Source organism: Mytilus galloprovincialis, chromosome 3 (assembly GCF_965363235.1).
Source record: "Mytilus galloprovincialis chromosome 3, xbMytGall1.hap1.1, whole genome shotgun sequence".
Classification (NCBI taxonomy): domain Eukaryota; kingdom Metazoa; phylum Mollusca; class Bivalvia; order Mytilida; family Mytilidae; genus Mytilus; species Mytilus galloprovincialis.
This window is the reverse complement of record NC_134840.1, coordinates 41,330,698-41,353,579: the sequence shown is the minus strand read 5'-3', so window position 1 is coordinate 41,353,579 and position 22,882 is coordinate 41,330,698. Positions and strand designations below refer to the sequence as shown.

The window sequence follows — 22,882 nt, the reverse complement described above, 5'->3', positions numbered from 1 at the left end:
CATTTCAACATAGATAGTTCATTTTCAAAATTCATCTTTTGCTTAGTCACATTGAATATAAAATACCTAAGAGAAATGAAAGTATACAACTGTTTTGTACTTACTCCTTTTTGTGACTTTACAGTGGCTAAATATGTCTGGACCTCCTTTTCAAATGTGGACATCCAGTCTTTATGAACCTAAATAAAAATCAAAAAGCAATCTATGAATTCTTTTCTAACTATACTTTCAACAATTTCCAGTTTTCAATTGAATGCCACACATGACTGACTGATTGTTAAAAATTTGATTTCTGTAAATAGTTGAAAAAGCAAGAAATATCAAACCAAATGAAAAGATTTAAGATCATATACTTAAATATTTTGTTAGGCATATGTTGTATTTTCCTATCATTTGCTTTGACTGGTACAGGATATGTTACATTATTTGGCAAATTATTTTTTCATTATTTCATACAAACAATTTTGGTATCCATATAAAAGCGGTACTTACTAATTTTTCACTAACTTTGACATCAGGAAACAACCTCTGAAGTAATGCCTGGTCTGTCTTTTGTGCATTTGTGACCATAACCAATTCTTGCTCCTAAAATAAAATTTTATTGTTCAAAATACCTAAAGAAACCAATCGTACCCTTTTAAAACTGTCTGAAAACACTACAAAATATAATCTTCTAGTAAATTGTATAGCTTACCTTTTTACTGTTTGCATGATACATGTACTTAGTTCAATTTACAATAAACTGTATCTGAATTAAGACAGCACTAAACTGTTTTTCAAAGCAAAGAAAAATAGCAACAATTCTATTCCAACTTTCAATGTTGATATACATAAACTTTCATGGGGTTTAATTTTAATCGTGTTTGTCGAATACATTGTTTTAGCAGTGATTATTTATGCTTGTAATTTCATTTGGAAAGACAGGTTAACATTAGTATGTGATTATAGTGATGTGGATACTACAATGAAATTAAACTGCCTTCAGAGTGTAACAAATGTCTGATGATCAGTATAAAAATGTTATGCTAGTGAATTACAGTTTAAAAAAATTTAATTGACAGAAAAGTTGTTGCCAGGTTTTTTTTACTGCAAATAATACAACTTTATATCACATATACTCTTATACCTGACACAGATAAATGTACACAGAATTTCCTGAAATCGTAACATTTAATCTCTTAAATTAGTCCATTCCACAAAATTCGCAATAAATGCACACAATAATTTATTAATTTACAGCAATATACATTTTTTAATTTTGACTAATTCAAACAAAATTTCTATTGAATGAAATGAAGTTGAAGATTAATCTTGGAACACGGTAAAGCTTAAATTTTAAAATAGTTTACAAATTAAAAGATTTACAGATAGGGAAATAATGTGTTCATAGGACACCACACATTGCACACACCTTTACATCTCTGTGTTCAAAGTTCAAAATAAACAATAAACAATGCATGGATTTGTTATGACATATAGCATTTCATGTGTATTTTAGACTAGTTGCATCAAATTAAGCATCCAAGATGACCTTTGCAGAAAGCTGGTGGTCATATGATCTAATAAAACATTAATATAAACACAAATATACAGACAAGCACATGCAATCATATAAAGACAATATTCTAGGTCATAATGGATATTAGAACTAAGTTTCAAACAAGATATGAGCACAACTAATGGTGAACTTTTTTGAGAATTTAAGGTGGTACCTAACATTACTGGAAGATAACTCTGTAAAATCAGCTAAACATTTTAATCATTTTGTCTAGTTAAGGAAATATTAAGCTTCTCAATGATCAAAATTAGTGTTTGTCAAACTGCTATATATCCAATCATTTTTTCTGAGAAAGTGATTGGTTCAAGTTTTTTGAAAGTTTTATATTTTTTTCAAAGGGTCAAAGTTAATATTTTCTCAAAATTTTATGAAAATTTAACGAGCCAAATTAATTTTAGTTAAGGTGTTGGGTACCACCTTAACCTGATGCAGGGCAGATGGACCTAAAAATTAGTCACTTCAATTAGAAAATAGTATGCCTCCCAAAACTATCAAAGGTAGAGATAAACCTTGGATACAGTAAAAATAAGATTACCCTTAACCAATATTTCATTTCTAATTCTTATAACATTTTTAATAGGACAGTTTTCAAAGCAAGCACATTTAACTGCAAAAAGAGTCGCATGTGCATTGTAATACAGGTACATCCTTCTCAGTAAGCAAAGGAAATAGATCACAATCATGCATTTTATAAAAAATAAAAAGAAGACCCCTACCCTTCATGTAAAAATATACAAATGATTTACAACATCTATTAATAAAATTAAAATGCAAATTTGTGCAATAATTTTAAAATGAAGCAAAGAATTAAAATCAAATATTAAATGAATTTAGTGTTAAATTAAAATTTTGTTTTGTGTTTACCTTTGTTTCTTTAACTGCTTTCTGAACTTTGTCAGAACAAGACTTTTCAGTTTTATCTAAAGCATCCATTGCTTTCCAATTCTTTTCTCTTAAGTCCTACATTAATCAAAATAGTTGACATTTAATAAAATCAAAATGGGAGAAAACAACTAAATTTGATGTCATCAAAAATTGAAAGTTTGATTCAGCCTTTTTAAAAAGATTTGGTCAATAAGACATTTATGCATATATTATGTGTAATAATGTTTATTCATCAAAACTAACCCACTACATGCTTGTTAACAACATTTTTCATTAAGAGTTAAATACATATAGAATTGTCAATTTATTTGTATTCAAATCTATAGTCGCCGTCACGTAAAATTGGCACCATGTTTTTTGTCAAAAAAAAATTAAATATCAGTCGCGTTTACTCAAGATGATGTTTTTCATTTAGCGGAAGTAAAATCCTGTTCAAATATCCACTACTGTCCTACCTTTTATTGTGTTTCCACTGTATAAACCTGACCTTCACATTTTTCAAGATTATTTACATTGTAAAACCGCCATCTTGGTTTCTATGAGGATCCCTTCTTCCATAACATTCGTTACTCTCTGGTAATATCATTGTCATTGATGATACAATTTCCCGCGCTTTTTACATAAAGATGAGGAAAAGCTCCGAGTAACACTAGAAAATGGAGAGCACGTGGAACTCCACGGCAACACTTCCGATAATAACAATGTCGGATTCCACCATACAAAATAATCTTGGATTATGTGAAGGTCAGGATTATACAGTGCAAACACAATAAAAGGTAGGACAGTAGTTGATTTTTGGAATGATATTTGATTCCGCTAATTGAAAAACATAATCTTTAGTAAACGCGGTCGATATTTAGGAAAATTTTGACAAAAAACATGGTGCCAATTTAACGTGACGGCGACTATAAAGGTATTTATGCATAAGAAGAGAATTTGACAGAAGATATTCTCTGAATATTTCTATTCTATCAGCAGAGACATACATAATAAGTTAGTGTTAATAATCAACATAATTATTAATACACCAATACCACAGAGAATACATGCTAAAAAACCTCACTTTTCAATTTGTGAGAGAAAAAAACTATGTCAAAAACCTGTTTCCTTCAAAGAACCATGAAATTTACAAAAGCATTTTTTAATTACTACTTATAATCAGAATATAGTTAAACAGTTTGTTGAAATTGGTTAGGAACCATTTATACTAAAACACCCACTGTTTAATAACCATTTATGAAAATCAGTTTTTTCATTACTAATAAATTGTAGGGAAAGAGGTTTACGCCAATAGACATTCACTAAATCAATTGAATTGTTCACAAAAATGTCTTATGCTAGTTGCATTTAATCACTTTCCATGTATAAACTAGGTTTAAATATCTGTTGTTACATTAGACTATATTCTCTGATTGGTGTTGTACTAATACTTACATTATTCTTTTTCTTTTGTGCATCAATTTCAGCTTGAAGTTTTTTCAGCTGTTCAGTTTCTGATGACACTGCAGACTGTTTCTTCCCAATATCGGCCTTGACATTAGACAGTTCTTTAGTTTGGTTGTCGTATTGACTCTTGAGATTTGAATTTTCATTTTTCAAAGATTTTAATTGTTCTTGCATATTATTCACTTCATTTTTCTGTGATGTTAGCTGTTCTTGTATCTTTGTAATTTCTTTCTTTTTAGTTTCAACTTCTGTTGCTAATTTCTTCACCTCAACTGTTTTCTCTGATAATCTGTAAAATCAAGCATTGTGTAAAAGGTTGACTGATTGATTAATGGATCCTTAATGCCAAGTGACAAATATATCATGCAAAATCATGCAAAATCAGAATGATAATTTGGTAAAATGATATGAAGATACCCTGCATTGTACTTGATCAACGCCCTAACCATACTTTAGAACATATTTTCACAACAGATAACAGTGTACAAGACATTTTATTTATACCAGTAAGGCTTAATTGTCTGACATTTGTGCCAACAACCATGCCTATACATCTTAACAAAAGAAAAAAAAATAAGAACTGCAAAAAATGTATTTTATGGCTGACTAATTGTCCTCCCATCTATTACAGGAATTCTAGAAAAAAAAAAGATCAATGCTCAATGTCAATCTTTGTAAGAAAAGAAAAGTATATTTTTTCACAATGACTAATATTTATATGCAGGAAATAAATGTAAATAACCAGAAAATCCTTTTGATTGGTGCATTTTATAGTTTTTCTACTATTTATGTTCTCATAAGTAATAACTTTATTTTCCTCTCAGTTTACATGTAACCAAAAATATTTAACTTTTTAAGGATTTTGTTCATTCTTACATTTTTTCATGATCAACCATTGTAATTTTGTTTCCACTTGTCCCATTATGTATGTCTCCATTTGGTGCAGATGCTGTTTTAGCAGATTCTTCTGACTTCACTAATTTCTCTTTTGTCATTTTTACTTCATCATCCAACCTTTTCTTTTCTTCCTGAATTTTCTGTTAAAAAGGAATATAATTATAAAAGTGACAAAGTGTGTATTGTAAAGAAAATGATAAAACGACTCACATTGTCTTTTACATGCTGCAGAGGTTGAAAATCTCAATGCCTGGCACTCAGTATTTATGGATATTTAAGCAACTCAGCTTTTCATAATCTATTTGTCATTAATAAAACTGTCTGCAACATGAACAGAAAGGAATTAAACAGACATCTGAATGTTCAACACATGCTGACAAAAAAAATTATCAAGACAATTTGGTATGCATAATTCAAGTATGTTGGACTAACAGAAGTTTCCCTGGCAAAAAGTAAAAATGCATACATGTATGTGCATTTTTTTTTACCTACTACTGAAAGATAAATTGATCACTGAACACATTTTTTTTCACTCTGTAAAGACTTCTTAAAAAGATCAAAAGGTCTATATATATCCACACTTGGCAGTGTTCCAGCTTGAATCTCAGGGCAGAAGGGTGCTACTTGTCTGAAAGGGCACTTTAGCGCAATAACCCAAATTGTAAGGGCACTGTTTGGCAGTGTATTAATAACCTTGAATATATGTATTATACATGTTATATATTGCTAGGCTCAGCTGCAGAACATTACTTGTATTTTAACCTTATTCAGAAATAAATGTGTGTTCCAAGTGTTGGTTCCAGTAAGATTTTTTTATTATCAAATTATCATACCATGACACAAAGCATATCATTTTAATTGATGTAAATTTATGCAAACTGTGCATTTTGATCAGGAAAAAAATCCTTAGAAAAATCTTTTTTTTTATTTTATAATTTATATAACTTAATTATACAAGTCTATAAAAATAAACAAGTAGTTCTGAAAGATGGAGCTAAACAAAATTGAATTTGTTATGTAATTAAATTATTTACATTAAAACTACTTGTTTAGACATATAGTATTTGTGTTATTGAAAGTTACCTAACTTGTAAATTGTTACAAAAAAGTATTAAGAAGTGCACAGCAAAGTGCTCCTAAGTAGGGAGTTTTATAAATATAACAGGTGATACAAGAGATGATTATATTATAATGATGCAATAATACATTGCATATATTACAGAAGGTATAAACTCCATTATGGTTAAAAAATAAAAGCATTTGTTAAGTGCTCCTATGTAAGGAGGATTATAATACAAGAAATAAAACAGGAAGTGGTGCAATCTTGTTATGTTCAAATACAAATTTCTTTGGTTCTTCTTTTAATTTCATACTCGTGGTTATAAAAACAAAACGTTTTTACCAATCTACAAATTTACTCAAAACTTAGTCTGCCTTTTAAATTGTTTTAAATTTTCTTTAAAAATATTTTTTTTTATGTGTACATATGCTATGATACGTAAACATTACAAATGGCTAACGTCAGCATTTTCATTCTGTATTAAATATCTGGTATTTGTTCAATTATCTTTAATCCACTAATTAGCAGTGAACAATCATTAGCAGAGGTGATAAAACTGCCAAAGGCATTAGGTATTTAACTTAATCCTATTGTCAGTTAATTAGTGTTACACAATCACTCAGGTAACAATTTTACCGGAAACGCCAGAAGGCATGAAATTTGTAAAATGTATCTTTTGAAAAGGCAGAGGGGGGCATTCTTTGGCTTTGGAGGGCAGAAGGGCGGGGGTAAGGGCACCAAGGGCGGGGCGCCCTTCTATTTAGGGCAGGCGGGAACACTGCTTGGCTATATCATATTGTTAGGCTTAAATCTTTCGAGAATAATTTTCTTGTGCTGACAAACTTTAACATCATATTCTTAAAAAACACTTATAAATGTACTATTTTTTTCTTACACATGTACACATTTTAGTTTTTAACTTTTACGTTTGGTTCTTGCAGAGTATTATAATTAAAAAAAATAACAAATATTTGAGATGATAGCATAAATATAACATAAAGATGGATCACTGACTCCTGCAAGTTAGGATATAAATACTTTACACTAAATATTTGAAAGCTCTTTAAGGTAAAAAGTTTTCAAATTTCAAAGCCTTCTATCATGTACAAAATGGTTTTTATCATTGATAAACTGTAATAAGCTTCTACCAGGAAACATTTGTGAATCATGTTATAAGTCAATAAAAATTGATAAACCACCAAATCTTTCCCAAGCATAGAAATGAATGCAAAATGTAACCAAATTATTCCAAGCTATGACAAGAAAAAAGTCATTGAAATGTATTCTGACATGCAAAGCAGTTACACAGTTCACAAAATAAAAATGTTTCTTAAATAACTCCTTTTGCTATCTTTCACAATGAATGATCAAGGGTGTCTGAATTTCAGACTGAAAAGCACACATGTACAGTCTAAATCATTCATGGAGAAAAGAAATTTCAAACAAATCTCATGCATTGGTACATGTATATTTATATGCCAAATATTATTCATGGCAGGGTTTGCAACATGTTGTTGATATTCACATGTTCATCTATAGATTTCTCTTGAAATTTTGTGTCAATGAGTTGGTTCATCTATATATAAAGTAGATAGAACAAGCACAGTTCAAGAATTAGGACAGATGCAAGAGAAAAGATAAACATGTTTGTGTGGTCAAACATCCATCTTTTATTTAACTTAGCCAGCGATTCTGAATATAGACTAGTTAATACTGCATAAAAAAAATCTATAAACCTTCAGTTCTGTTTGAAATTCAGATTTTTCTTTTTGAGCTGTATCCTTTTCTTTTTCAATTTCTGCAAGCTTCTTTTCAACAGCTTTTAAGGATGTCTCTAATAAACTTCTATCTTTTTCAGCTCCCTGAATTCAATAGCATATTGCATGCAGTTATTATGATACCAATACTACAGTGACTATAATGTCATCTTTGAGATTGAATATCAAAAAGACCCTTTTTACACTTTATGTCTTAATTAAAATTAACAAGCATTGGACATATACCCAAATCTCTATTCACTCACAGTTGACCACTCTTCAGAAAGTTACTGTTTTTGATTGTGATTATGACTAGTCTAACTCTAAATAGTTATCTAACAGGAAATATAATTAAATCAAGTAATATATGTGGTCTAAACCAGTAAAAATATTTATAAATACTGACTGCATTTTTGCTTATAAAAAAATATACTGATCCTTGTTTCAACAGCCAAAACAAAAAAAATATAAAAATTGATGTCTAGTAAACCAAAAAATCACCCCATCAACCTTCACAAATACCAAAGGGTTTAAAAAGGATAGAATATATAAATCAGCTCTTAATACAAACCTTTAACTTGACTTCTAATTCTTTTGACACATTATCATTTCCTGATAAGGCTTTATTAAGATCCTGTAGTTGACTCTTAACATCGGAACATTCCTTCTCTGCAGCCTTTAAGTTCTTTGATAAATTATTTTTCTCTGCCTCACTCTTTCTCAACTGTTGATTAACTTCATCTACTCTCTTTGACCAAACACCTTCACTATCACCCTGCAAAAATTGTACATAATTATCAAATAAAATAAAATAATTGACGATAGTAACTTGTTTTTTATTGGCAGTCTGCAAACAAATCAGGCACTTTTAATGATCAATCTGTTTCAATTGAATTCCAGTGAAAATGTGTCTCATTGGATGATTGGCAATCACTAAATTATTGAAAACTGCAATTTAAATCTTCAAATCATAACTGTGAATTATTTCAGAAATATGTAAGAATCATATAACGCATGTTAAACACATTAATTAGATATACCTGTACTCCAATTAATTTCTTCTTTTCTTCTTCATATTTAGAAAGTTTACTCTCCAATGCTCTTTTGGCATTTTCACTAACATTCAATTTAGAACAATTATTTGACAATTCATTTTCCATTATGGAAACCTTTTGTCTCAAACTGTTAAATTCTGCTTGAGGTACAGCTTCAGCCCTACAATACAAAAACAATGTTAATATTTTCCACTGTAGCTATTCACAATAGTCTTGCCATTTCTTTTTGAAAAAAAAATGCTATATCAACTTGCTGAACTTAGATCACTAATTCATAGAGTCCATTTCCTTTCATAAACTTAATAAAGGTAGAGTTGATTGGTCAACAATGAAAAAAGCACCAGAAGGATCAACCTTAAATTTCCATTTTATTATAGTTATTTTTTCATTTGAACTAAAGCCATAAGTGTGTAAATATGGAATATAATCAGCCTTTGATATTAAACTTAAAAATTAACTATCAACACAATCCCATACTTTGCCTCTATAAAATCATAATGTGCAAATTATTGGGAAATTTTATGCTACAAAGCTTTTACTATATGTGCACCTATGTATATGTTGTGTACAAGATGTAAGTTTGTACAAATTATAATTTGTACAGGGTTTTTGTACAAGTTATAAGTATTTGCACACATATCTTCTTGCACCAGATTATTAGTTTATCTTCTTAAATGTATCAGTTTAATGTCTTAAATTCAAATTAATATACTCCAACCTAACATTTAGTGCTATTTTCATTGTCCTTAAACCAGAAATGGGGACACATGAAAGGTTTAAATTCTAATTTTATTTTTCTCCTTAGACAAAACTAAAATCCATAAAAAGTCTTTTGTGTTTTTATAATGTTTCTTATATCAATGCTCAATATAGTAATAGATCTTACAAATCTATTGCGCAATATTGTGCAATTAAAGATTTCTTCTTCAAACTTTCCAAAAATTTGGGAAAAAAAATTGAAAACTACTACCACCCCTTTTTTTTGCAATTAGTCCAAAACCTGACATTTCTTTATACATAATTTATAAGTAGTGTAAGGGAGGTAAATCCGAACACACCCAACATTGTATGTTAAATGTTTTTGAGTTACTTCCCTTACACTGCTTTTAAATTGTCTTAATTGTCCATTGACCAAAAACCTAATTTTTCCCCTTTTTTGCCCCTAATTCCAAAACATATTGAGCCATAACCCCCCAAAGTCAAAATTAACCATCCCTTCATGGTAGGGAAACTTGTGGTATAATTTCAGGGAGATTCATACACGTTAAACACAAGTTATTGTTTGAAAACTACAAAAATGCTTATTTTGGGCCCCCTTTTTGGCCCCTAATTCCTAAACCTTTGGGACCATAACCCCCAAAATCAATCCAAACTTTTTACCTGTGGTATTACACATTGTGGAACAATTTCAGAGCAATTGAAATACTATTACACAAGTTGATATCCTGAAAGTAGAAAAATACTTGTTTTGGTCCCCTAATTCCAAAACGGTTTGAACCATTATCCCCAAAATCAATCCCAACCTTCCTTTTGAGGTGTTGAACCTTTTTATTAATATTTCATAGAGATCCTTTCACTTACATGTAAACTAAAGTTATTGTCCGGACACCAAATATGTTTTCGGAAGATGCAGACGACGCAGACGTTATCCCATTATACGAATGCAAATTTTTTTTGCGGTCGTATAAAAATCATTATACAAATTATAATTTGTACACAACACATATATGTGCACATACACAATTTTTTATGGAAAAACTACTTACTTGACTCTTTCATATTGCTCTTTCAATTTTTTGTTTTCCTACAATTAAAAAATGTGTGTACTAATTAGTTCTATGTTGTAGAAAGTTATAATTGTATGTACTATAAGTTCTATTGTTGTGTGCCTTTAATGTCTACCTAAAATATAACATCTATAAGTACTAGTGCAGACAAGTACAATGTTTTGAAGGTTAGATTTACTCATTTTCAAAAATTGTGATGTTCCCTTATCAATACTATTGAATAACACTGAGAAAATTTGTACATCACTAAAATAACTTGTCATGGGTCAATGTTTTAACCTGTGCACTCCTGCATCCTCTTCCACTGAAACTGTTATATGGGTTAGTGCGTTAAAGATTTCCCTGGTCATTTTCAAGAATGATACCATTCACTCCTTCTGTATGACAGAGATAGAATTTGTTGAGCACCGGACTCAGATGGAATTTGTTGACCACTGGGCTGAGAGATAATTTGTCAATCACTTGTAAGAGGTAGATGATTTACACCTGGGCACTCCTGCATCCCCTACCAATATAACCATGGCATAAGTTTAAGGTCCGGACTGGTCATTGTTAATTTTTAAGCGATAATTTCAACAATGCACATATTGTTATCATGTAAATCAGCATTTTGTTATTTGGTTACAATACATATTTTATGATATATCTGAAACTGAATATCTGATTTTATTAAGATTTTAAAATTTAAAGGCCATTAATAATATTCTTCACTTTCCCATAAAATAATTTCAAAATTTGTGAGCAGTAGTTTAGACTATTTATCTACCAGTTTAAAAAAAGATGTAGTATGCATTAATCAAATATGTCTATACTGCCTCCCAAATCCTTTATTCTATGGAGGTTACATGTACCTAGCTGAAATTTACTTAAAGAAATAACATTAACAGAAACCTTTGATAATGTTATTTACCTCAACAAGCTGTGTATATCTACTCTGATCTCCACATTGCCTTTCAAGTTGCTGAATTCTGGCCTGGGTTTTATTTCTATCAGCCATATTTTCATTAATAGCTGTTTGCATCCTCAACTGTAGGGCTTGGAATTCCTGTTCTTTGCCAGCAACTTTCTCCTGATACTGTTTCTCAATTGAAGCAAATCTGGCTTTATCTTTCTGTACTTCCTGTTTAAGTTCTTTGTACTTGTTGTTGCTAGACATTGCCAATTGTTGCTCTAAAGATAAAACAAACAAAAACAAAAGTTATAAGAAATTAATAAGATAAAACAAACAAAAACAAAAGTTATAAGAAATTAATTAAATATTTAAAGCAAATGATCAAACACTTGTATATATTATAGAAATTTTCAATCAAATAAAAGGATGGCTACGTAGAAAAAGAAATTTACCAACAGAAGTAAAAATGTCAAATATTAATGACTACTGGTGTAGTATGCAGGCAAACTGACAGTGAGAACTTCTCGCACAGAAACTTAAAAGTTTTTTTTCACTTATTTTTTTATTTATAACACTATCCAACATTTTAAACCCAGACATAGTTACTTATTATTGATAGAAACATAAACTTTAGAAAAAGGATAAAAGTTGAGTGTACAAGTGTGAATATAAAAAAGATGTGGTATGATTGCCAATGAGTCAACTGTCCACAAGAGACCAAAATAACACAGACATTAACAACTATAGGTCAGCGTACAGCCTTCAACAATGAGCAAAGTCCATACCGCATAGTCAGCTATAAAAGGCCCTGATATGACAATGTAAAACAATTCAAACGAGAAAACTAACGGCCTTATTCATATAAAAAAATGAATGAAAAACAAATATGTAACACATAAACAACGAAACCACATTTCATGCAGGTGATAATTGAATTGCAGCTTTGTTTATTGAGCAAAGAGCTTTCAATGTCAGTCTGTGAAAAAAAAAACCCAATGACAATGATTCAGAATCATGAATGTTCCTAAATAAGAACAGGATACCTTTAATAATGTGAAAGATAAAAGAAAAGTTACATCTATGCACAGCATTCTGAGAAAGGTAAGACAAAACAAGAATGTGTCCATAGTACACGAATGCCCCACTCACACTATCATTTTCTATGTTCAGTGGACCGTGAAATTGGGGTCAAAACTTTAATTTGGAATTAAAATTAGAAAGATCATATCATAGGGAACATGTGTACTAAGTTTCAAGTTGATGTAACTTTAACTTCATTAAAAACTACCTTGACCAAAAACTTTAACCTGAACTTCGCACTATCATTTTCTATGTTCAGTGGACCATGAAATTGGGGTCAAAACTATAATTTGGCATTAAAATTAGAAAGATCATATCATGGGGAACAAGTGTACTAAGTTTCAAGTTGATTGGACTTCAACTTCTTCAAAAACTACCTTGACCAAAAACTTTAACCTGAAGCGGACGGACGAACGGAGGCACAGACCAGAAAACATAATGCCCCTCTACTATCGTAGGTGGGGAATAAAAACATTACATGTACTCTAGATCGGTACTATCTTGACTTTGTCCGTGAAAATACTTCTTCACAATATTGTATACAAATTTTAACTTTAAATCTACCTGAACATTTCTTTATTAATGACTATACATTTGTATATGTTAACTTTCTCTCTTCATCCTTGCACATACTTTTTAACAAGTTCCTTAAAAAAAATATGGTAAAAAAAACTAAATGTGATAGACCCTGGACTTAAATTTACCTTCTTGCAATCCTTTTTCTTTTTCTTCAAGCTGTTTTTTTAACAGTGCAATTGGATCTCCTTTCTGGCCTTTCTATAAATGTAAAAATATTCAACATAAAAAATTAGAAACCCAGTTTTTCAATACAAGGTTATACTTTAAAACCGGTTAGTATTCAGAAGTGCAGAGAATTTATAAAATTATATTAACATTAAATGTGCCTAAAAAAAATCTTCAACAAAATTTGAGAAAAGTGTGGTAATTTTTAGTTGCTAAAGAATTAAGCACAAATATATAAAACAAATGATAAACAGCTGCGCCATGAGCGCATGATACGCCCGTCGTCTTGTGTGAAAGTTTTATGCAATAATCATAAATTGTTTCTGAGAAAGTTTTAAGCAATAACCATATATTGTTTTTGAGATATGGAGGGACATATGAAACCCCCCCCGACTTTTTTTTCTTCAAAAAAACTAAATATCACTAAAATAAAATTTTGAATCAAAACCAAAAAGTATACAGATCTTTAGATTAGTATAACAAAAAAGTGTGTAAAGTTTTAAGCAATAATCATTAATTGTTTTTGAGATACGGTGCGACATGTATAAAAACCCTCCCCCTTTTTTACAAAATACTAAATAACTGAAAAATAAAATTTTGAATCATCACCAAAAAGTATACAGATCTTAAAATTAATATAACTAAGAATTGTGTAAAGTTTTAAGCAATAATCAAAAATCGTTTTTGATATACGGTGCGACATGTGAAAAAAACACCCCCCTGTGTTAGTTACAAAGTGCTGTAACTCAAAAAGTTTTAATCTTATTTTCACCAAAAAGTATACAGATCATTTGACTATCATAAGAAACAACTATAATAAGTTTCATGAAATTTGTATAAGTCGTTCTCAAGTTACGGTGCAACATGTTTACGCGGGACAGACGGACAAACAGATAGATGGACGGACACCAGACATTAGTATAACATAATATGTCCTGTCAAAATTTTGACGGGCTTATAAAAAGCTATAACCATGAGTTTTTTAAAGTAATCTTGTTTTCACCTTATTCCACGATTCAATAGTTGTGGATTGTTCAGTTCCACTTTGTCTGTTCAGAAGTATTTCAATCAGTTTTTGTATTTCCCCATCATTTAATGATGCACTTTGAATGGATGATACTATCTGCCTGACATCATTTTCTACAAAAAACAAAACCACACATTTAATCATTAATAATTTGTTGATAAGTTTCATGTAGCCATATATAGACCAGATGTTCTGCAGGGCGCAGCTTTATACGACTGCAGAGGTTGAACCCTGAACGGTTGGGGCAGTATGGACACAACATTCAAGCTGGATTCAGCTCTAAATTTGGATTGTGATTAAATAGTTGACACAGCATAGGTTTCTGACACAGAATGAATGTGGTCTAATAAACTTAAAATTTGTGTGTTTTGCCTTTGAGCAATTCACCATGCTGTTGAATATTAATCCTCTCAAAACATGTTTGAAGAAATTCTTTTTATTTATGAAATCTGAAATGAGAAAAATTGAACCCCCCCCCCCCAATTTTTTTTCACATCCCCCTTTCCCTTATTCCAAAACTGATCTCAATTCAAATTACTTATGGAGCTTGCAACAATAACTACTCATTTAAATACATCATAAAATATTCAAATGTAAAAAAGTGCTTGTTATCACTGAATGGTAAAGATTGTTTTAATTTATCAGTTGGTAGTAAAAGTGAATATACATTGTATATTGTATAAAATAATGATTTAAGTTGATTCAACCACTATTCTGGACAAAGAAAGATAACTCCAATTGAAAATTTCTTGCTATTGCATAATACTTTGCAATTAGATATTTCCTGCTATTGCAAAATACTGTGCAATTGAAAATACTTGCTATTGCACAATACTGTGCAATTGAAGATTTCTTGCTATTGCACAATACTGTGCAATTAAAAATTTCTTGCTATTGCACAATACTGTGCAATTGAAGATTTCTTGCTATTGCTGAATACTGTGCATTTGAAAATTTCTTGCTATTGCACAATACTTAATATAATAATTTTGGATCCTGATTTGAACCAACTTGAAAACTGGGCCCATTATCAACCAGATGCTCCGCAGGGCGCAGCTTTAAACGACCGCAGAGGTTGAACACTGAACGTTTGGGGCAAGAATGGACACAACATTCAAGCTGGATTCAGCTCTAAATTTGGATTGTGATTAAATAGTTGACACAGCATAGGTTTCGGAAACAGAATGAATGTGGTCTAATGAACTTAAAATATTTTTTTTGCCTTTGAGCAATTCACTATGCTGTTCAATATTAATCCTCTCAAAAAAATGTTTGAAGAAATTTTCTTTTTATTTATGAAATCTGAAACGAGAAAAATTTACCTGCCCCCCCCCCATTTTTTTTTCACATCCTCCTTTCCCTTTTACCAAAACTGATCTCAATTCAAATTTCTAAGGGAGTTTGCAACAATAACTACTCATTTAAATACATCATAAAATATTAAAATGTAAAAAAAGGTGCTTGTTATCACTGAATGGTAAAGATTGTTTTATTTCATCAGTTCAGTTGGTAGTAAAAGTGAATATACATTGTATATTGTATAAAACAATGATTTAAGAAGTTGATTCAACTACTATTCTGGACAAAGAAAGATAACTCCAATCAATTGAAAATTTCTATATTTCTTGCTATTGTGCAATACTGTGCAATTGAAAATATTTGCTATTGCACAATACTGTGCAATTGAAGATTTCTTGCTATTGCGCAATACTGTGCAATTGAAAATTTCTTGCTATTGCACAATACTGTGCAATTAAAGATTTCTTGCTATTGCTGAATACTATGCAATTGAAAATTTCTTGCTATTGCACAATACTTAATGTAATAATTTTGGATCCTGATTTGAACCAACTTGAAAACTGGGCCCATAATCAAAAATCTAAGTACATGTTTAGATTCAGCATATCAAAAAAGCCCAAGAATTCAATTTTTGTTAAAATCAATCTTAGTTTAATTTTGGACCCTTTGGACTTCAATGTAGACCAATTTGAAAACGGGACTAAACATTAAGAATCTACATACACAGTTAGATTTGGCATATCAAAGAACCCCAATTATTCAATTTTTGATGAAACCAAACAAAGTTTAATTTCGGACCCCGATTTGGACCAACTTGAAAACTGGGCCAATAATCAAAAATCAAAGTACATATTTAGATTCAGCATATCAAAGAACCCCAAGGATTCAATTTTTGTTAAAATCAAACTAAGTTTAATTTTGGACCCTTTGGACCTTAATGTAGACCAATTTGAAAACGGGACCAAAAATTAAGAATCTACATACACAAGTTAGATTTGGCATATCAAAGAACCCCAATTGTTCAATTTTTGATGAAATCAAACAAAGTTCAATTTTGGACCCTTTGGGCCCCTTTTAATTATTCCTAAACTGTTCGGACCAAACTCCCAAAATCAAACCCAACCTTCCTTAAGTGGTCATAAACCTTGTGTTTAAATTTCATAGATTTCTATTTACTTATACTAAAGTTATGGTGCGAAAACCAAGAATGATGCTTACTTGGGCCCCTTTTTGGCCCCTTATTCCTAAACTGTTCAGACCTCAACTCCCAAAATCAATCCCAACCTTCCTTTTGTGGTCATAAACCTTGTGTTTAAGTTTCATTGATTTCTATTTACCTATACTAAAGTTATTTTGCGAAAACCAAAAATAATGCTTAGTTGGGCCCTTTTTTCAAATTTGGCCCCTAATTCCTAAACTGTTGGAACCAAAACTCCCAAAATCAATCCCAACCTTCCTTTTGTGGTCATAAACCTTGTGTCAAAATTTCATAGATTTCTATTTACTTAAAGTCATAAGAAACCTCAAATTAAAAAAAAATATGCATATGTTTTTTATAACTAAATGGATAGTTTTCATTATACAACTTATGTAAATATACTTTTTTCTAAGGAAAATTCTTTAATTTGTCCACATTTAGAAGAAGTTTACTTATTTTTAATTGATTGCTTCCAGGAAGCAATTTGCCGACAGATTTTCCGTATGCATAGTGACCCGAGCGTAACCCTCCTCTTAAAAATCCAGTGACCGCAATACGCATGGATCTGTCATTGAAATAAACAAATATCTGATTATACATGTTAAACACGTGCTCAATACCCATGCTTTTTGCGATTTGTTTACTATAAGGTGACAATCGGTAAAACTCGGCTTCAAAACACGGCATTTAATGAGCAGCCATATTTTTAAATCATAACAAACAGAGAGAAAAAAAATTGACGATTATATGATATATTTGCGAAAATAATGATAAAATCGTGCACAGAGGATTAAGTTTATGATATATACATGCATTGGTTCAAGAATTGGATAAACATTATTTTTCACCACTCACTCTTTTCATATGACTTTAAACTAAAGTTATAGTGCGAAAACCAAGAACATGCTTATTTTGGCCCTTTTTGGCCCCTAATTCCTAAAATGTTGGGACCAAAACTTCCAAAATCAATGCCAACCTTCCTTTTGTGGTCATAAACCTGGTGTTAAAATTTCATAGATTTCTATTCACTTTTACTAAAGTTAGAGTGCGAAAACTAAAAGTATTCGGACGACGACAGCAACATCATACCAATATACGACCAAAAATTTTTTAATTTTTGCGGTCGTATAAAAATCTAAGTACATGTTTAGATTCAGCATATCAAAGAAGCCCAAGAATTCAATTTTTATTAAAATCAAACTTATTTTAATTTTGGACCCTTTGGACCGTAATGTAGACCAATTTGAAAACGGGACCAAAAATTAAGAATTTACATACACAGTTAGATTCGGCATATCAAAGAATCCCAATTATTCAATTTTTGATGAAATCAAACAAAGTTTAATTTTGGACCCTTTGGGCCCCTTATTCCTAAACTGTTGGGACCTTAACTCCCAAAATCAATCCCAACCTTCCTTTTATGGTCATAAACCTTGTGTTTAAATTTCATAGATTTCTATTTACTTATATTAAAGTTATGGTGCGAAAACCAAGAAAAATGCTTATTTGGGCCCCTTTTTGGCCCCTAATTCCTAAACTGTTGGGATCTCAACTCCCAAAATCAATCATAACCTTCCTTTTGTGTTCATAAACCTTGTGTTTAAATTTCATTGCTTTCTATTTGCTTATACTAAAGTTATTGTGCGAAAACCAAGAATAATGCTTATTTGGGCCCTTTTTTGGCCCCTAATTCCTAAACAGATTGAACCAAAACTCCCAAAATCAATCCCAACCTTCCTTTTGTGGTCATAAACCTTGTGTCAAAATTTCATAGATTTCTATTTACTTTAACTAAAGTTATAGTGCGAAAACCAAGAAAATGCTTATTTGGGCCATTGTTTGCCCCTAATTCCTAAACTATTGGGACCAAAACTTCCAAAATCAATCCCAACCTTCCTTTAGTGGTCATAAACCTTGTGTTTAAATTTCATAGATTTCTATTTTACTTAAACTAAAGTTATAGTCTGAAAACCAAAAGTATTTGGACGAAGACGACGCCAACTTGATACCAATATACAACCAAAAAGCGGTCGTATAATGACAAAAATACAAGAAGCTTACTTTTCTGTTTGAATATGTACGAATAAACATTTCAATAGTGGGCAGATTTTCTGTGAGGTTGAAAACTATAACAGAAGGAAAGAGTTTACAGTGGTTTACTACAAGTTTTTTTACTGTTTGCCAATATTTGAAAATGCACCAAATTTTGAAAGGAAATTCTTAAACAAATCAAAAACATGATATGAGCAGCTGCACAACTTCAATATTAGTGATTTCCTACTGTGAAGTCTAGATTCAGGTAGACTGACCTAATCTTCATCAGTGGGTCGATTTGATGCAATTCATTTTTAAAGTTGATTATTTGGGGTAAAATAGCCGTTGAGCCAGTGGAAAATTAAGGTGGCTGCTTTCCATACTATTTATGCTCAATTTATAGTACAGGATTACAATGCAAGTTTAAGAGATATTTGAAATCTTATTAATTCAAGAATTCAATTTCGTAAAACAGCTGATTATCACAGGTGCACTTACATGTACTTTAGAATGATCTTACAGATGAATAAGCAAATTCCACTGAATAAAATATCTGAATGAATAAACTTTTCCATAATTTTAATGACAATCTTGTATTCATGGTATTCGTGATTCATTTCGTCAAATTAATTAATAAAACACTATTAAAGGAAACCTGTTTACATTTGAAGAATGTTATTTTATTGTGAGAAAACAATAAAAAAATGTATTTAAGTCATACTTTAAATTTTACAGCAATTTTAAAATACACCAACTTATTCATGATTCAAAATGTATTCAACATACAACCAATAAGAAGTGTGGAAACACATCTACTAAGGGTAGGAATATGATTTTGGGAAACAGGACTCAAATTCCCTATTTTCAATTATTCATCAATATTCATGGTTAAACAACAATGTGTCCATAGTACACGGATGCCCCACTCCCACTATCATTTTCTATGTTCAGTGACCGTGAAATTGGGGTCAAAACTTTAATTTGGAATTAAAACAAGAATGTGTCCAAAGTACACGAATGCCCCACTTGCACTATCATTTCCATGTTCAATGGACCGTGAAATTGGATAAAAAATATAATTAGGCATTAAAATTAGAAAGATAATATCATAGGGAACATGTGTACTAAGTTTCAAGTTGATTGGACTTCAACTTCATCAAAAACTACCTTGACCAAAAACTTTAACCTGAAAAACTTTAACCTGAAACATGCACTTTCATTTTCTATGTTCAGTGGACCGTGAAATTGGGGTCAAAAGTTTAATTCGGCTTTAAAATTAGAAAGATCATATCATAAGGAACATGTGTACTAAGTTTCAAGTTGATTGGACTTCAACTTCATCAAAAACTACCTTGACCAAAAACTTTAACCTGAAGCGGGACAGACGGACGGACGAACGAACAGACGGACGGACGAACGAACAGACGGACGAACGGACGCACAGACCAGAAAACATAATGCCCCTCTACTATCGTAGGTGGGGCATAATTAGAAAGATCATATCATAGGGAACATGTGTACTAAGTTTCAAGTTGATGTAACTTTAACTTCATTAAAAAATACCTTGACCAAAAACTTTAACCTGAACTTTGCACTATCATTTTCTATGTTCAGTGGACCATGAAATTGGGGTCAAAACTATAATTTGGCATTAAAATTAGAAAGATCATATCATGGGGAACATGTGTATTAAGTTTCAAGTTGATTGGACTTCAGCTTCACAAGAGTGCACACGCTGAAATGTCTCGCCTTCTATACTAATCATTGATATTATGTTGATAGTCCTAAGTATAAAGCTTAGTTTTATTACAACTGTCTCATAAACTTAACATTAACCAAGATAACTAAACAAAGACCAATGAACCTTGAAAATGAGGTCAAGGTCAGATGAACCATGCCAGGCAGACATGTACAGCTAACAATGCTTCTATACAACATATATAGTTGACCCATTACTTATAGTTTAAGAAAAATAGACCAAACACAAAAACTTAACACTGTGCAATGAACCATGAAAATGAGGTCACCGTCAAATAAAACCTACGCGACTGACATAAAGATCATAAAATATTTCCATACACCAAATATAGTTGACCTATGGCATACAGTATTAGATAAAAAGACCAAAACTCAAAAACTTAACTTTGACCACTGAACCATGAAAATGAGGTCAAGGTCACATGACATCTGCCCGCTAGACATGTACACCTTACCATCATTCCATACAACAAATATAGTAGACCTATTGCATATAGTATGAGAAAAACAGACCAAAACACAAAAATTTAACTATAACCACTGAACCATGAAAATGAGGTCAAGGTCAGATGACACCTGCCAGTTGGACATGTACACCTTACAGTCCTTCCATACACCGAATATACTACAATGTAGCCCTATTGCTTATAGTATCTGAGATATGGACTTGACCACCAAAACTTAACCTTGATCACTGATCCATGAAATGAGGTTGAGGTCAAGTGAAAACTGTCTGACAGACATGAGGACCTTGCAAGGTACGCACATACCAAATATAGTTATCCTATTACTTATAATAAGAGAGAATTCAACATTACAAAAAATTTGAACTTTTTTTTCAAGTGGTCACTGAACCATGAAAATGAGGTCAAGGACATTGGACATGTGACTGACGGAAACTTCGTAACATGAAGCATCTATACAAAGTATGAAGCATCCAGGTCTTCCACCTTCTGAAATATAAAGCTTTTAAGAAGTGAGCTAACACCGCCGCCGGATCACTATCCCTATGTCGAGCTTTCTGCAACAAAAGTTGCAGGCTCGACAATAAAAAACTACCTCGACCAAAAACTTTAACCGGACGGACGAACTGAGGCACAGACCAGAAAACATAATGCCCCTCTACTATCGTAGGTGGGGCATAAAAATTGGTGGTAAGATGATGATAGGGAGGTAAGGTAGAATTCAGACAGTTTAAACTCACCTAATGCTTTCTTAGCTTTCCTCTCTGGAGTTGGTGCTGCAGCTTGAAGTTTCTGAGTCTGTACTATAACCATGTTCTCTACAACTGGCTGTGCTTTTTTCGCTTCTTTCGTTTCTATCTTAACCTTTTCTTCTTTCTTTGGTTTGCTAAGTGATGTTTTTCTTTCTTTTCCGTGTTCATGGAGTAATTCTACCTCATCTTTTGGAACTGCTTTAAAATGAATTGTCTCTTGCATTTGAGGTGCAACTTTAGACTTTTCATCCTTATTTAATAGTATGGGTTTTGGGCTTTTATTTGCCTTTGCCTTTGACTTTGGTTTACTTTCCTGGTCACTACTTAATTGTGGTTCAATAATTTCTGGTTCAATTTCCAAGTTTACCATTTTTCTCTCATGCTCTGGATCATTCACCTGTTGCAGATTCTTTTCTTTTGGCTTATCTTTACTTTTCTTTCCCTTTTTCTTTTCTTTCTCAGCTTTCTTCTCTTTTCTAACCTTATCTTGCTCAGCTTCTAGTCTTTTCTTCTGTTCAGCTATAGCCTCCTCATAAGACTTCTCTTTGAATCCAAATGCTGATATAAGATATATCAGCACAGCTGAGACAACAAAGGCAACAATACCTATCAAGATAACTTGAGGATCCATCCTTAAATTTTCTAGACAACCCGATGGGATACTTTTCAGCAAATTTACCACGCCCCTCTCTGTAACAAAAATATACAGTAATATTAAGAACTTGTTATGTTATCACTGATTGTTCTTACTAGGCATGCAATAATTTCCACAAAACATTGCTTTCGCAATGCGTTAGACAGGAAAAAATACCCCGGTGAAAATAACGAAAACCGCAGCCAAGTAGTCCACGTCGGCAAACTTTTAATTTAACAAAAAGCTGATAGATAAGCTAACATTTTCTACATTACAAATGAAGCTCATTCTGTGTAAGAGATTAATCATTTATGCTCACTATTAATCAAATTTACCTGTAAATAATGTTTCTGTGATAATAAAACAGAAATTTGGTTACGTGTCAGGTCAATTTATTTCGTCCCCTCATATGAGCCTTCGGAATAATGGTGGAATGAAAACTTCCGACGTATTTTTGTAACAGTTATTCTTATTGGATACTTTTCTGCATTGATGTCAGACATCGTCTGCTTTGTTTTGTTACAAATGTGATTTTTATATTCATGTCACTTTAAA

General features: G+C 31.4%; 1 protein-coding gene across 16 annotated transcripts in view; it reads right to left on the bottom strand.

Annotated features, from left to right (window-relative positions):
• LOC143067947 (ribosome-binding protein 1-like) overlaps positions 1-22,851 on the bottom strand; it is a 41,801-nt gene extending 18,950 nt beyond the window's left edge. For 5 of the 16 annotated variants that reach the window (XR_012976074.1, XM_076241601.1, XM_076241599.1 and 2 more), the window contains exons 1-14: positions 22,663-22,847; positions 21,682-22,383; positions 14,165-14,301; positions 13,122-13,194; positions 11,356-11,615; positions 10,425-10,462; positions 8,644-8,818; positions 8,175-8,378; positions 7,583-7,708; positions 4,766-4,926; positions 3,878-4,178; positions 2,423-2,518; positions 493-585; positions 105-179 (exon numbers count right to left, since the gene is read on the bottom strand). Coding sequence is in view for 15 of the 16 variants with exons in the window: in XM_076241601.1 (XP_076097716.1) it covers positions 105-179; positions 493-585; positions 2,423-2,518; positions 3,878-4,178; positions 4,766-4,926; positions 7,583-7,708; positions 8,175-8,378; positions 8,644-8,818; positions 10,425-10,462; positions 11,356-11,615; positions 13,122-13,194; positions 14,165-14,301; positions 21,682-22,324 (2,382 nt within the window). In the remaining variant the exon portion in view is untranslated. Of the gene's footprint in view, positions 1-104; positions 180-492; positions 586-2,422; positions 2,519-3,877; positions 4,179-4,765; positions 4,927-7,582; positions 7,709-8,174; positions 8,379-8,643; positions 8,819-10,424; positions 10,463-11,355; positions 11,616-13,121; positions 13,195-14,164; positions 14,302-21,681; positions 22,384-22,504; positions 22,545-22,662 lie in introns of those variants that run through there. The other 11 variants (XM_076241604.1, XM_076241603.1, XM_076241595.1 and 8 more) reach the window with 7 other exon arrangements.
• Positions 22,852-22,882: the final 31 nt, after the last annotated feature.